We start from the raw sequence: 17,090 nt of genomic DNA on the forward strand, positions 1-17,090 counted from the left end.
TTTGGAGTAGCTCCCGCCGAGTTATCCCGATACGTGTCCTGCGGAGTTCCTGTAGACTTTTCAATTTGGTGTGCCCTCGGTAGGTGTTCTGGAAGTCGTTCTTTGGAAGCCAAGTGGGGACCGAAAGTCACGTTGGGGCGTCACGTGGAGTTTGAGGTGGGAGCAGGGGGGTTGGCTAATAAATCTGACGACTAACGACTGTTCGACATACGAAAGGGCAATAACAATAACTTTAATTGAGTGACTATTTACCGGTTGGCATTTTTCGACTGTTTTCGTTTCGGTAGGCAGGACTTTTCCTCTCGTTAGTAGTTTTTTCTCTTCGTTGTGGTGGAAAATCGAGCTTTTGTGTTTTGGTGGCTTGTCTGGCCCGAATGAATCACTTTGGAGGTTTTGTTCTCTTTTTGTTTCTGTTACGGAATGAATCTGCATGAATATGTAACTGGAACAGAAGAATTTTATATTGAAAGTTATACTATTCAATTTAATGGCTGAATAATGATGAGAGTTTCAGCGGTTTCGGATTCTAATCATGATTGGCATTAATTTATTTTAATAAAAAGTTGTTAAAAGTTTAACTACATGAATGGCTCAGGTGGATCCCAAAACATTCGTTACCAAATTCAAATTCACCAAGCCAAGTCAAAATAAATAAAAAGTAGCTTCCAGAGCGTTTAGCCTAAGTGGATGTCTCGAGTATCTAAATGGATCTGAATTTCCAATTCGTTTATCACCCCTCTCAAACCTTCCAAGGCTAAGCCAGCCACGGTGCCAGGATGGTGAATACGACCTCTTAGGTGGCACTCTCGAGTTGATGTGGCACCAAACCCCAACAAACAGAATCCAAAAAAAGTGCACAAGTAGCGAAATAAACTTCGAAACGAACCGTGAGAGAGCGAGGAAAAAACTCATAACACAAACATTTTCACATTTATAAACTCTAGAGTGGTTCCAGCAAACTCGCAAAGCACTTTCTTCGCATGCACACCGGAAAAACTTCCCCACGAGCGGCACTCGGAAAGAAGCTGAACAGAATGCGAATGTTTTGTATTCCCGCCCCGTATTGTGAAGTGGATTGCTACTTTTGCTCTCCTCGCATTGCTACCATTGGTTCAGGAGGATGCAGTTTTATTCTCCAGCAGCAGCAGTCACAAGAAGCAAGGAGAAAAACTGAGTCAACATTTTCCAGAAACGATTGAGAGCTTCGCCAGAGGAAACTACAACTGAAGGACGAAGGAAAATATATCGATTCCTGATGCTGCCATTGTTGGTTCCTCGGACGGATCTGGTTGCTCTGGCTCTGGCTCTCCAGCTGATGGCAGGATTTGACGAAGGTACAAGGGAGCATAAGTGGAAATGAAATATTTAGACAAGTTATATATTTTATTTCCTGAGCTGAACAGAGTGGGAGCAGGTGGAAAGCGATGTGGAGAGCCTTTTGTGGGTGCAACTTTGGAGAGCTTTTTGGCCAATTTGCAGCTAGATTGTTGTTTTTTTGTTGGTATCATTTTAAAATCAAACTTCTTGAATCAATTTTGAATAAAACCATTGATTTTGTAACATACTTCAATAATGTTGGTTAAACAAAATGTATGAGTTTGTTTGGTTTGTATTTTTATCCTTTTATACCAACCACCACCAAAACCGGAAATAAAACGCCCATTTGATATGTTAGTCTTGAGATCTAAATTTAAAAAATGCAAAGGATCATAAAATTTCACAATTGTTTCATACTTCAACATTGAAAATTGGACTATAAGTTGCTTCAATTTTGTTGTTTCTTTATCTTTAATTCGGGTTATTTCAAACCAGAGATCCAATCTTTAATGTATCTTAAATATTTTTTTTGTAAATTTAATAAAAAAATATTTTCATAATTGGTAAAAATATTGTCCATAATATCTCTAAGACTAAAAAGTTGCGGTTGTTGTCCCCTAAAAGATTAAAAAAAATAAAAAAAATTTAAAAAAAATAAAATTACTGATATTTTGAGATTTCTTTTTGCGCAAAAAAAAAATAAAATTAGCAAAAAACGTATGCCTATTTTTTAGAGTTCTTTTCAATATCAACAGCTTTACCGAAGACACCGAATCGATCAGACAATATGTTCAAAAGTAACACCTTTTCAAATATTTACGTACAATTTTTAGCTTCTTTGGTCGTAGGGAATGCCTCCACGAAGCTTGTTTAAATAAAAAAAATACAAAAAAAGGTCAAAGACGGCCAATTTCGTAAAGAATGGCCCCATAACAAATTAAATGTAACTTTGATTCAAGAAAAAAAAAATCCCGTTTGCGTTAAAATGTCATGATCTTTCAAAAGATATTTTTTGTAAAGTTTTCTAAAAAATATAACCATTCTCGGCCCAATTATATTATCGTTTTATCAGAACATAATAGCTTTCATCAAGTGTTTTTGACTATTTCAAAGTAACAAATAGCTCAAATAAATGCGACCAATGTGTTTGAAAATGTTGATTGCATAGAGACAAACTGCAAAAATAACGAGGACAGGTCGAAAGACTAAGACTTATTGACCCAACCTGGAGTTTTTTTAATAATCTTTTTATTAAAATTGTTCAATGAACCAAATTCATAAATTATGCTTTTTGAGTATTTTTCAAAACGCAAAAAGTAAAAAAGTTATTTATTTTTTAATAAGTGCAGACATCTACAAATTCATTTCAAGCTGATTGTATTATGGTATTTTCAGAACAAGGAAATCTCATACACATTTTGTGTGAAGAAGAACAATTTTCATTCTTTTCAATGTTTAAGTAATGCTTTTCTTTGAGGCCTAACTTCATTTTATTGAATCTTAGTTTTTTTTATTTTTTAATCAATTGTTCAAATAAAAATCTCTATTTGGAATTTAAAAGCTTAAATTCCAAGTATTTTTGGTAATCGATTGAAGGAAAATGTTATTCAACCATTTCATAAAAAAAAATCATGAACAAAACAATCTGTAAATCAGAGAAAGGCAATTCAGAAAGTCACATTTTCAAGCAATCATGAATGAATTTGATCTAAATGATCAATTAGATATTATAATAACTTCAAATTATCTGAATAGAAGTTTAAGAAAGCACTTAGTTGAAAAAAAAGCAGGAACAGAAACTTCATTGAACAATAACTCAACAGATTTTACATACTTTTAACAACTCAAACATACCTAAATATGATTTATAAAAAAAATGCTTAAATCCATATTTTACATTTAAAGCCCTACTTTTTCTTCCAAATACATTTGCAATCTTAAGGGTATACAATTGACACAATTAATAAATAAAATGTAATGTAAAAATCAGACATTACATTTTTTTAAATGTGGCAAGCAATTATGAGAAATTTAAACAAGTGTTTCTCTTTGTTTCATCGAGAATAAAACATTATTCATCTTTTAAAATGTTTGTGTTGATTGATTTAGACAATAATTGGGTCATCCATAAAACACATACTTTTATCTGTTTACTTTTTACTTTTTTGTTAATTTCAGACACCCGCTCTTACTCCTTGTTCATACAAAAAAAATCAAGACGATTTATTAATTTGACTTTCTATCCCAAAACATTGAGTTCCTAAAAAACGTATTGTTCACCTCCTTAACCTGAGTAGAAGTTGTAAACTAACAAGATTTCGTTGCAAATAAACAATTACAAGTTAAAAATAATATTGTTATAAGCTTTAGGAGACTAAAAAAGGCATCTTTTACACCAGTGTTTAGGTTGGTGAAAAATGTGGTACTGGAGATATGCTTTTAAAAAAGATAGATTTTTGCTCTAACAAGTTGTCAAACATTATTTCATTAATCATTTTAGATTTTAAATCAAATTTGCAATTGAAAAATACCTTACACATAATTTTATATATGAGTTCAATTTTTTAAACATTGATAACCGAACCAAAGGCTTCCGTAGTAAGAATTAACTCTCATTTTCACAAAATTCTAATTTTTAAAAGCTGTATCTCAGCAAACAACAGTCCAATAAACATAGTCGAAAAGAATAGTGGTAGGAAATTTTCTATGTCTTTCGATATTGATTTTTTTTACAAACAAAACACAACATTTTTCAAAAATTTCACCTTAAAATTTCAGTTTAAAATCTGTTTGTGAATTTTGATTACCAGTATGTTAGAATCTTTCCGTAATTTTTTATTTTGAAATAAATCCGTTACCACAATTTGCACCATCCTAAACATAAGCGCAAGCGATATATTTTCAGTCCGCTGCAGAGTGTTAAGTGTTGAAATAAAAAAAATCCTCAAGATAGCAAGAAATTGACCAAGAATTCGTAATCAGGGATTGATAGCATTATTAGGAAAGAGTTTCAAGAAAATAGAACAATATTCGTGCCAAAACTGTGTGAATGTTTCATCACAATCCTTGTTTTTTTAGAGAACATTCTTGAAATTGGTATGTTCTACACAACAACTACATACGCAGTTTTTTTTAACGTTTTTAAAAACTTGAACTATACTTTTTGATATTTTATTGAAAAAAAAATGAGGCCAACCCTTTCTTTGCCATGAGTCAGCATCGCTTCAATTCCACAAAAGGGAAATCGCCTGACAAAGTTGACAGCCAGCAGGCAGCTTCCAGGAGAGTGCCATTTATGTGTGAATTATTTGTGTTTTCTCATCCTAGTTTTCCACTTTTCACTTGGCAGAATGCATCCGCATGCCGGTGGACATCAAGAGGGGAAAGAGCTATAAAAAGTAGCTTTTCCTTTGTCCAATTGAAAACTTATTAGGACGATATCTGAGAGAGAAAACGACTTGGGGAAGCTGCCTGGCCGGTGTCACAGAATGTGACACGTGAAGATGGGAAAGAAATAAAGCTTATTTTTTTCCACTTGGAGCTGATGTGGACCATTCTCGATTGGATTGGAAAGTTGGAAATAAATTGTAGTCTATTTGTGGCACAAGGTTGCGGGTTAACCCTCGAATGTGGAGCTGAAATTTATTAAAGATTGTTACTCTTTAGGCAACTGGACACTCAAGGGTTAACGTCAAATGTGGTGTACTCGAGCAGTAAATACATTTCCCGTCAAGAAAAGCTCGACTTTCCAACTCCTGCAGCGGAGCACACAATCCCATCACGGTTTGTCACAGAATTGAAAAATAAATCGAGAAAAATGACCGTCCTCTTCCCCCGCAAACTCCCGTTGGGAAGAAAAGTCACCTACCTTGCCCAGTCCACCAAACTCCCGGTTGGCCATCCGTCGGGCTAATCCGGCCGGCACGGGTGGGGCCGTCCGCTGGATGGCACCACAGAAACCACCCACGGTGGCCTCACTCATCTTGCTGTTGCTGTTGCTGTGTTGCTGCAATTGTTGTTGTTGTTGGTGAAGGTTCTGCTGCGATTGTTGCTGGATCACAGTGCCCGAAGCTAGACGTTGCGCGGCTCTGCAAAAAGAGATGCAAAAAAACGGAAACGGATGTGAGAAATTTAAAAATTGTTATTTAATGTTTACGCTGAAAATATTAAGATTGGTTTTTTATTTTATTTCATTCGCTGGTTTTTTACGATTGTTTTTTCCACCCTGCGGGATGGAAATTGTCTGCCTGCCAATAGAATGAGTTCTGCTACGAAATAAATCAATTAGCATTTTTTTTTGGTTCTACACACGTTTAATGGAAATTGATACTCGCTGCTGGTGGAAACGAAGGATGGTTATTTGAAGTGTGATCTTGTTCAATTTAATTTTCATGCGGGTATTATTGGTTTCGAGTCAAATTGAAGTTGTCAGTGTGAGCAGTTCGGAAATTCAAAAATGCAATCTATAAATTCAGCATGACTTGCAAAATAACGAAAACAACAAATTTTGTAACATTGAAATATTGTTTATGTTTCCTCGCATTTTTTTTAAATTTACAGTTTGTGCAAATTTTGTTACTTAACCATATTTGGAATATTTTTTTTCTAAGTTTATTTAAAATCATGGGGCAAAAAATATTTGTTCTTTTACAAATAACTTCCAAATTTTAATAACAACAGAAGTCTCAAAAACTAAAAAATATCGGTGAAGCATTTTCTTGCGTTGAAAAATCGATTGTTTATAAAATTACCGTTAAACAAATTTATTAAGTCATTTTTCCAATTGGACAAGTGTAAAATGCATTTTAAAACACTTTTTTCATTCACATGTTAGCACCGTGACTTGTAATTTCATTTCCCCCCTTTCCCTCCTCTCTCAACTTTAAATTATTTTTGCAACGGCCTTATTATGTATTGTGAACAGCCTGAATAATATTTATTTACTCATTTTAAAACAAATGAAAAGTGGAAAAAACATTAAAAATAATATTAAAAAGTTAATAGTAAGCCAAATCAGATTTAAATACAAAATTCAGTAAACAAATGAGAAAACTCGTTTTAAAAATTAATCTTTCAAAAAAGTGGTCAAATACAGTCTTAAAATATACACAAAATTGCAAAAACTATTTTAAATGTTCTTATTTATTAACTGAACTGTGTATTTTAATCTGATTTATTTTAAATAGTTTAATTATCTTTGTTTTTCTTGTAGAAACTCATCCACAAACTAAAAAAGAAATACGCAAAAGATGTTTGGAATACGTTTTGGAAAAAGAATGAAAAAGACAATTTATGCATTTTTTTTTTGAGACTTAAAGTTATTGTTAGTTGAGTTTGTAAGATTTTTAACATACAAAAAAGATCGATTAAATTTATTTAGATATACACTTTTTATATTTGGTTTCTTTGAAAAAGCTAATTAAATTATCAAAATATATAAATCAAATAAACATATTAATATTGTATTAAAATGAATAAACTATACACAAATTAATATAAAGATCATATTTGACTTAAAATTAATATTTTTTTTATCTGTTACCAAAACGTCAACGAATACAATTTTAACAAAAATTCGTTGAAACATAATTTTTTTCATAGGAAAAATTTCAACATTGTACAACTTATAAAAATAGCAAAATTTAATATTACAGGTAATTTTTTAAAAAGATAGCAAATTAAAACTAACTTTTTTTTTGATTTTTTATAAAATCCATTAAGTTAATTTTTAACTATTTTTTCAATAAAGAAACAGCGCCTGGTTTTATAATTGGGAAAAAACTATTCTTTTGTTTTGAACGAACAAAAACATTTTTTATTTGTTTTTTATTGAATTTGGAAAAAGGAAAAAGAGTTAGTTTCTTTAAATGTTGACAAGTGCAGCTGAATATTTGATTAGGATTAACATGAATTCTTTTTTCTTTTCAAAAAATGATTGGTTATTACATTTTAAACTACGAATTAGAATAAGGAATGTAATAAATTTTTGTTTATGTACTTTTATCGCCATTTTTACAACCCGAACAGACGGTAAAAACTAAATTCATGCCATTTCAATAACAAGAACTGTTTAAATAACAAAAAGTGTTATCGAATATTCTTGCAAAATCCATTTTTGCATAAGAGTTTAATAACAGTTTATTTTATCATAACAAAATTTGTTATTGGTCTGATATTGATTGAAAGCCAAAACAACTTTGGAATAACATTTTTTTATGGAAGAATACTCCCAAATTTTATTGGGATGATCGGATTAGTTGTTAAAATAACTAAAAATAATAACAAAGATTTGTTCGAAGAATTATTAAAAATGTTATTTGTCTGTTATTACAATAACAATCCAATAACAAAAAATTCATAACGACGAATAACAAATCTTGTTATAAAAAAACATAAAATGTTATTGGCCTTGTATTTTCAAATAACAAAAAATGTTATTCCCAAGTTATTTTTGTCTGCTCGGGAATTTACAGTATTTAAAAATTATGCCAAATGATGTTTTTTTTTTCATGACAGATTTCAATTTCAAACCAATTTTTTTTCGTTTTTTTTTTCACCTGTCAGGACGACATTTTGAACAGTTTTTGTATTTTTTCGAATGTTTTTAGTTCTTATTTTATGGTTTTCTAGTTTCATCTTAAAGTATTGTTATTTGAATTTATTTTGTTTAAAATATGTTTTTTTCTGATAATATTTGGCTTTTCTACCACCTACCTTTTGTCTTTGTAGTTTTTTCAAGATTTTAAAGCCACTTTTGAATGTTTTGCATGTTTTTCACTTTTTCTACTTTAGAATAAAACATAATCAACTAAATTGTAAAAAAAAAATCATAGCGGCATAGTTAAGGCCAATATAAAACATCCTGCATACTGATTTAAACAAAAAAGTAGAAAATGTTGTGAAAAACACAGCCAAAGTTGACCCCAGAAAAAAAATATTTTTTTAAACATTTGCAAAGTCATGTAAAATAAGTCAAACTTCCAACCCCTAATATTTTCTTATGTATCTTCTAAAGTTGATCTATTCAAATCTTTTTAAAGATCAAAAATTGGCTGAAACTCTGATTTTTTACAATTGTTTAGATCGAAGCTGATTGTGCCTAAATGTGTGTGAAAAACCTTTATAAAATTGTGTATTCTCTGGTTTCAAAATACATTCACTATAGGTCAAAATCTAAGGTCTTAATTTACGCTTTGAAAATTTTGAGGATATCTGAAAATCAACCAAAGAATGCAAAAATCCAACAAAATTGGTTGTAAACGTATCTGTTGAAGTAATTCACACAAATTTAATTACAAATTTCACAAATTAATGATAATGATCCGGATCACAAATTTAATGATAGTGATCTGGACAAAATGGAACAAACACAAACCAGTTCCGAGAAAATCGAGTGACAAAAATGTCCATCCCCACACACAGATATTTGCTTAGAATTTGATTCTGAGTCGCTAAGTATACGTGAAGGTAAGTCTTGAAGGAATATTTAAGGGTTCTTTTATCGAATAATTTTATAGCCATTCTTCAGTGGAGTTACTTTGTTCGAAAACATCTTTTCAAAAAAAAATGATCGCTCAATCTTTGACAACAGCAGCAACATATTTTCACATTTTTCAAAGAATCTTGTTGAACTCACAAAGTTCAGCCCCATTTACATATCAGCCAACAGCTTGTTGAAGCAACTCTCGACAATCACGGAAACTTCAAACTCGACAAGTAGCTAACACTCACCATCACATTCACGCTCTCACACACATTTTTCGCGAGTCTGCAACAGTAATTCAAGCTCTGGAGAGTGCCACACTTTTTTTCTTGAAGTTTTCCAACATTCAAACGCACGCACACACACACACACTTGACAAGAGTCTCCGGCAGGAAAAGCTTTCGTCGAGAGGGTGCAAAAAGTTCACGAAATGACAACCGACAACCGCGGTGCTTCCGGGGGAAACTTTTTCTCGGGGTGCTTCGCGAAGAAGAAGAAAGGGGGTTGAAGAACTTTTTCAAGCAGCTTGGGCAAACTTTTTTCCGCGCTTGTAGCATTGCTTAAAGGGGGTGGAGATGTGGAGTAATTTGGTAATTATTGTACAAATTTAAACTTATATTATATTTTCAGGGTTTTCAATAACTTTTTTTTTAGATAAAAAATAATACATATACAATTTTAACAAAAACTCAACATTTGAGGTGTTATTACTCCAGACAAGGATGATAAGACATTATGTTCTTGTCAGATGTTTCATATTTTTTTTCCTTGCCAGTATATTCCAGCACGACAACGCCAAAATGACGAGACGACACTGTCTTTTCTAAGGATTTGTGCTGCGGGGTGCAAGTTTTGTATCTTTCCAAGCACCAGAACAGGCAGTAGAGCCTTAAAGGCTCATCTTAACCTAGAAAAAAAAAGTGAAGCAAACATTTTTCTGTCGGACAAAGGCTTATCAAACAAAGGACAAGCCGGACGTCAAGCAAACTAAAAATAGTCGGTTTATTTCAAGAACATATATTTGTTCTCTGTAAAAGTGATGTTGGGCAAAATTACGTCAATTTTCGAATGAATAAATGTGCTCAACTTTGATAGTAAACTATAATTTTATTTTTAAAATTTCTGCAACTCGCATAGTTTTATTAAAATATGAAAATGTATATTGACACTAAAATGTGAACCAAATTTAATTTCATTGCATTGAAGAATAAACAGGAACAGAACTAATTATTGTACGAATGAATTTACCAAATAGAAATGAAAATCGTTTCACGCCAAGAAAAAACAAATATTTGAAAAAAATCAGATAATCCATCTTGTTGGTGGCTGTCCTCGCTGTCCAGCCGGAAGTCTTTGGTGGTGACCACGCGAAAATCTTGACAGGTTGGATTTGTGCCAGGAAAACTTTTTATCACTCCCAAACGGAAAAAAAAGAAAAACAAGAAACAGAGTCATTGTGTTCCGGCTGGCACCCTTGGCCCCGTTGGCGAAGTTTTTCTTTTTTCAATGAAAATACGACCAAAATGTGTTCAAAGGGGCGAAAATGATGAAAAATACATTTGACACCAGGACCATTTGGTTGGCCAGCATGTTTTGCAGCAAAGTTGGGTGGCTGTTGCTTTGAAAGGGAATTTTCGGTTTTGGTTGGAAAAGAAGGAAAAAACTTTTATAATTAAACTGTCGCTGCTGCGGTCACCGACAACGACGCCAGTTGGCTGAATGTGTCCAAATGGAGAAACATGGAAGTTTTGCTTGCTGTTTTGGGTTATTACAAGAACAAAATTAAGGCATTGTGTAAAAATTCCTGAATAATTGATATAAATACAATTTTCTATTTATTGTCGCCCTGCAAAATTATGTTTCAAATTCAAATTAAATTTGTCAAAAATTACTAAGAAATAAAATTTTTAGAATATTAGAATATTGAAAGATTTACTGGTCATTCAGTCGGAACGATTTTTTTTATCAAAACGTTTATTATTACGTAATAAAATTCCCTCTCAAATGAGTTCAAAACATTAATACTTACAGTCATTTTTGAATTTATTGTGAGATTTGTGAATTTCTTTAATAACATTCAACAACTTTTTTCTTGAACTTCATCATTAAAAGTGTTTGGTGAAATAACACACAAACTTCCAATTTTTGTAAAATTTTCAGATTACTTGCATTTTTAAATTTTTTAGCCATAGTTTGACAAAAAAAAACTGTACTTTTTTTATTCATCCCTTTCTGGCCTAATCATATGCGACCCAAAAATCAAATTTTTCTAAAGAACCCTATAATTTTTGTATGGTCCTCAGGATCATTCCCCTATCATCAACTAAATTTTTTTTTTTTTGATAATTCATGCTTGAAAGGTTAAACCAAGCTGTTCTTAATTTTGTTAAAATATAATTCATGTGAGTTTTCCAGTTCTTTCAAACAAGCATATTTCTTGAAAATAAGCATAGATTGTAAAAGAATTTCCTTCAGTTTTGAGCAGTTTTTAATTTGAGTTTTTCATTAGATTTTTTGTGATTTTTGTTAGTTTTAGTTTTTTTTAAAGGCTTTTGAATATTGAATAAATTTTGAACACTAAAATGTCAAACATTATCTAACGTGACTCACGATTCGTGAGATTGGATTTTCGTCAAACAAGAAAACAGAAATTGATTTCTTATTTGATTCAGTATTTGAAAAAAAAAGATTAGGATTGACTTCTATGCCGTTTTGCTGATTTCGAATTAAATATAAAACAATAATAGTTTAATTAAGTAAGTTTGCATGAAGGTAATAAAAACTTATTGAAAATTTGTTTAAGTATTTTTTGCGTTGTTAAAAATTTACACATTCAACAAAAAACCATTAAGTTTAAAATTGAAGGAGGGATTGTTTTTTTTTTTTTTTTGAAAACTTTCCAAAGTGAGGAAATATATAAATATAACAAGTTTTGAGATCCACTGCTGTAGAATTACAGTAAAATTAAGTTTTTTCATACGGAACTTTATGAAAGTGTTGAAAAAATCTCAATGCACTAATACCAATATTAAAAAGTTGTACTTTTCAGTACATGTATAAAAATACTATTTTTTGCAATTCCGTCGTAAAACTACTTATTTTTCCTGTCATTCTTGAACGATGAAATAGCCTACTTTTCTGTACCGAAAATAACAGAATCGAATAGCAGCACTTTTCAAAATAAATGCTGAAAAGTTCTACTTTTCAGCACTCAAATGGGTGCTGAAAAGTTGAACTTTTCAGCACTTGTTTTGAAAAGTAACACTTTTCAACATTTTTTTGATTTAAACGATTTATTGACAAAATACATGAAAATTTGACATAAAATTTCACTCAGTGTGTTTTTTTTGGAATTGCAAAAAATGTTGTATGGAACTCGTTGCAAAACTTGATTTTTTCAGCACTCTTCGTATTTATCCAACTCGGTGAACCTCGTTGGATAAATGTACGACTCGTGCTAAAAAAATCCTCTTTTTGCAACTTGTTGCATAAACTACTATTTTAGTAAATTTAGTGAATTTTATGTATTTTGAAATTTTGTGATATTCTACATCTATGGCACCCCTTAAGTCATATGTCCATGTGTTTAGTCAATTCAACGATAAAATCAAAACAATATTGAAAAGTATAACTTTTCGACACAAGTGCTGAAACGTTCAAATTTTCAGCACCCATTTCAGTATCTTGTATCGAAAAGTATTACTTTTCGATTTCATTTATTTTTAGTAGAGAAAAGAAGGCCTTTTTGTCATGCGAGAATGACAAAAAAGTTATTATTTTCACAACGGAATTGCAAAAATGTAGTTTGCAGCTCGTTTTTTAAATGTTTATAATTATTAATTTTAAGAACTTTTATGCCTTTAATTTTTTTTAGTTCATTATAGATAAAAATTAAATTAATTTTTTAAAAAATAATAAAAACTCAAATAGTTGGGCGAAAGTTATCAAAAGTTTTCATTTTTTTTTTTGGTTTTTGTAAATGAGCAGTTCTCTACGGAATCGGTCTTTTTTCTTTAACTATAATTTTTGTATTTTTTAATCCGGCTGAAACTTTTTTGGTGCTTTCGGTATGCCCAAAGGAGCCATTTTGCATCATTGGTTTGTCCATATAATTTTCCATACAAATTTGGCAGCTGTCCATACAAAAATGATATGTAAAAATTCAAAAATCTGTATCTTTTGAAGGATTTTTTTGCTCGATTTGGTGTCTTCGACAAAGTTGTAGGTATGGATATGGACTACACTGAAAAAAAATGATACACGGTTAAAAATAATTTGGTGATTTTTAATTTAATTTTTTGTCACTAAAACTTGATCTGCAAAAAACACTACTTTTAATTTTTTTTTAATATATATTTTAGAGGACATACATGCCATCTTTTCAGAAATTTCCAGAATGGGCAAAAAATCTTTGACCGAGTTATGATTTTTTGAATCAATACAGAATTTGCAATCAAAAAGTACTTTAGTGAATTTTTGATAAAGTGCACCGTTTTCAAGTTATAACCATTTTTAGGTGACTTTTTTGAGAAAAGTCGCAGTTTTTCATTTTTCAAAAATAGTGCCCATGCGTAATATTGAATGTTTGGCCCGTTTGAAATATGAGTCTTGATTTTAAATTTTTGAAAATACTTTTATCGAAAAGTTCGGAAAATTTCACGAATGTTTCATATTTTGACATTGTAAATTGGACCTATAGTTGCTGAGATACAGGGTTGATTGATATGCACGGTGTCGTGCTTGAATCATAGGAGACGGGTATCAAGTCGTCACCAAGCACGCATGTTTTTCAGAGCCTATGGTGATGCACGTCACTTTTTTCTTTTCTCGTGCTTACTTTTCTGGTAAGCACGTCACTTGACAAGCACATAACTGCACGTGTGCTTATTTCAAGCGGACTTTTTTGAAACTTCAATAAATAAGGTTTGTAAAATAATAATTTTTAACATTAAAAAGCTCTTTTATGTTTTAGATTGAGAATAAAACACATTAATTAATGGAAAATTCGACGGCAAATCAAATCGATTTGCCGGTTCTGATGCCTGATGTTGGTTGCGATAATCCTGTCTTAAGTTGCCGGATGCAGTTTTCATAGCTGATTTCCGCGGATGGTTTCTTTTTTGAACTTCATGCCGGTTCCGGGTTTATGGATGACCAGCGGACTTTAATAGTTCCAACAGGTAGGCGTCTTGGCTATTCGTCATCGCTCAGTGGCGGCCCCAGCACTTGCTTATGCGAGTAACCCTACTTTGAAGGTAAGGCCTGAGGGTGGTCGACCACTAAACTACGGGTTGTAGTCCTTTTACTGATTCATGCTACTTAGTCCGACAAATCAGTGGCAAGGTGGATGCTCTGTGACTGGCCTCTTGGTTCCAACGATGGCAAAGCGATAGCTTTTTTATAATCTGCGCTCTACAAATTTAACCGAAAACATGTTTCATGTTTTTGAAGTACTCGGATTTTGAGATCCGTTTACTAATAAGGTCATTTTATCACACCAGTTTGAGCTTGGACCAACTCTCATCGAGTTCGTTGATTAAAAAGGATGTGGCTGTGTTTAAAACTGTAATTTAAATATAAGCACGCGAAAACATAAGCACTGCGTGCTTAACATAAGCACGCGCACTGCTCAGCAATTTGTCATGTGCAGAGCCAAATCAAAGTACACTTAGAAAATTCATGTGTGTCTATTCATCGACATTAGAAAATTGTGGGTTGTTTGGGTGAGACTTAGAAAACATAAATTTTCCTGTTTTTTATCCTTTTGCATGGCAATATCTCAGCAACTAAGGGTCTTATCAACAAAGTCCTTGGGCATGAGTAAGGACCTCGACGCCGTTAGCAATGTTGGCTTTAAAATAAAATTTCGTGATAATATCACTTCCCCCCAGCCAACATTTTTGCCATGCGAAGCGGGCCTCGACGCTGTGTCTAGGTTTAATTCCTAGCTAGGAGCCATCAGTGTCTTAAGAGGTGGTCCCAAGGCCGAGTAGGAGTTCATGAAGCAAATTAGTCGTCTCCCACCCCTTTTAAATTGAAAAATGAACTCTGAAACCAGCGCTTACTCACAACAGTCACAACAGAAACAGAGGCCTCTTCTAGGCATTGTAGGATAGAATAGATTTTGAAATTTATTCAAAAAAAAATATTATTACGTAGCATTTTGATATGTCAAAATTTCCATAGAGTCTCGGTCAATCAATAGTGCGATGATATCGGACAAAATTCGTTAATCTGTTGAACTAACGGTTTTCGGATTATGGTTGTATCGACCATTGTTGCGAATCGAGGGTCTACTGGAGCCTTGACGATCAAATGGAGCCTAACATTTCAAAAGGGCGCATGGGTTTTGTGAACAGGAGTGTGTCTCCTCCACTCAAATGACAGTTTACATAAGGTATAATAGAGATGCACTCTTGTTTGCAAAGCTCTATGCCCTAATGAAATGAATGGCATGAAATAGTCGTCTTAATTACTAGTGTTCAACTTATGAACTGTTCATTTATGTTTATTGGTTTTTGGAAGCGGCAAGACTGGTTTAAAAACAAGATCCTTTACCTTATTTGGCGTTATAATAAAACATTCGGGGATTTGAGATTAAATTTACTTTCAGACAGTTTAGTTTAGGTTGTTGATTAAAGTTAGATAGTTTTCCGTAGATGAATAATTGGACTTAAATGATTAGTTGATTTGAACGAAGTGTAACATTTCATTGGCAGATCTGTTTCTAGTTGTAATGTACGACAAGACTATTGACGGACGTGACAGGTCGGCAGTTAGTTTTCATCTTTTTTTCTCTAGTATTTTTTATTTCCTTTGAATTTGGAATACATCATAGGTTTCTTTTGTATAGATCTTCGATTAGTTACATTTTCTTATTTAATTAACTAATAATTTAATTTATTCCGGGCCTTCTTACTATGAATCACAATTTCAGATTTTCTTTATTCAGTGTTAAACTTAGATTACCGTGACTGCTCAAATCATCCAAGTTCTTACTACTCACATCAACACTAATTTTCTTTCACCTCCCCCCTCCCGATCCCCTATATCTTCCGGTGGTGTTCATTTGGTATGCAATACTAGTTCGGCCACTACCCTATTTTCCACAAGAAACCGGACTTGGACTGACTTGAGGCCGCGTCCCCCACCTTGCTCCGTAAAACGAAAACGAAAACGAAACTAAGGGTCTTATCAACAAAGTCCCAAAAAGCAAAATATAGAGAATTTTCTCAGCTTTTCAAAAATATTTTTTTCAAAAGTGGGAAAACATGGGCACTATTTTTAAAAAATGAAAAACTGCGACTTTTCTCAAAAAAGTTACCTAAAAATGGTTATAACTTGAAAACGGTGCACTTTATCAAAAATTCACTAAAGTACTTTTTGATTGCAAATTCTGTATTGATTCAAAAAATCATAACTCGGTCAAAGATTTTTTGCCCATTCTGGAAATTTCTGAAAAGATGGCATTTTATGTCCTCTTAAACATATAAAAAAAATAAAAATAGTAAATAAAAGTTTAGTGACAAAAAGTTAAACTAAAAATCACCAAATTTTTTTTACCGTGTATCATTTTTTTGCAGTGTAGTCCATATCCATACCTACAACTTTGTCGAAGACACCAAATCGATCAAAAAATTTCTTCAAAAGACACAGATTTTTGAATTTTTACATAACATTTTTGTATGGACAGCTACCAAATTTGTATGGAAAATTATATGGACAAACCAATGATGCAAAATGGCTTCTTTGGGCATACCGAAGGCACCAAAAAAGTTTCAGACGGATTAAAAAACACAAAAAAAAAAATAGAATGACCGAAATCTCAGAGAATTACTCAAATGTCTTACTTTTCCATAATATTTTTTTATTTGTAAAACTGCAACAAAAAAAACAAATCAAAAAATCTATGTTTTGCAGTGACAAGAATATCTGCAGATTAAAACCAGATTTTTCCCATAATTAAGTTTTATTTCTGAAAATGAAATAAAATACTGTTTTGCCATGACAATTATTCTTGATGTTTGAAACCAGTGTTTATGGTGTTTTAGAATTTAAATATTCACAAAGACAGAACAGAACAAATTAACCAGATCGATCGAAAATGATTTTTTTTTATTATTCGCATGATATTGAAACGATTTTAAATTATTTTTAACCTTTACTTGTTTTAAATTATCCCAACCATAGTCATGCGAGGCCTTGTTGCTCCATTGGAATACTGAGAGAAAACTTTACACCTATCCAGATAAAGATTGTCAAAAAACTAGTTTTGAATAAATTTTGAATC

General features: G+C 32.1%; 1 protein-coding gene across 2 annotated transcripts in view; it reads right to left on the minus strand.

Moving 5' to 3' along the window:
• The window catches only part of LOC120426235 (kinesin-like protein CG14535), a 293,320-nt gene that overhangs the window by 150,489 nt on the left and 125,741 nt on the right, over positions 1-17,090 (minus strand). For both annotated transcript variants that reach the window (XM_039590972.2, XM_052708688.1), the window contains exon 7: positions 5,186-5,405. In XM_039590972.2, coding sequence (XP_039446906.2) covers positions 5,186-5,405 — 220 coding nt within the window. The remainder of the gene's footprint in view (positions 1-5,185; positions 5,406-17,090) is intronic.

The sequence above is a fragment of the Culex pipiens genome, chromosome 2, assembly GCF_016801865.2.
Source record: "Culex pipiens pallens isolate TS chromosome 2, TS_CPP_V2, whole genome shotgun sequence".
In the NCBI taxonomy this organism is placed as follows: Eukaryota; Metazoa; Arthropoda; class Insecta; order Diptera; family Culicidae; genus Culex; species Culex pipiens.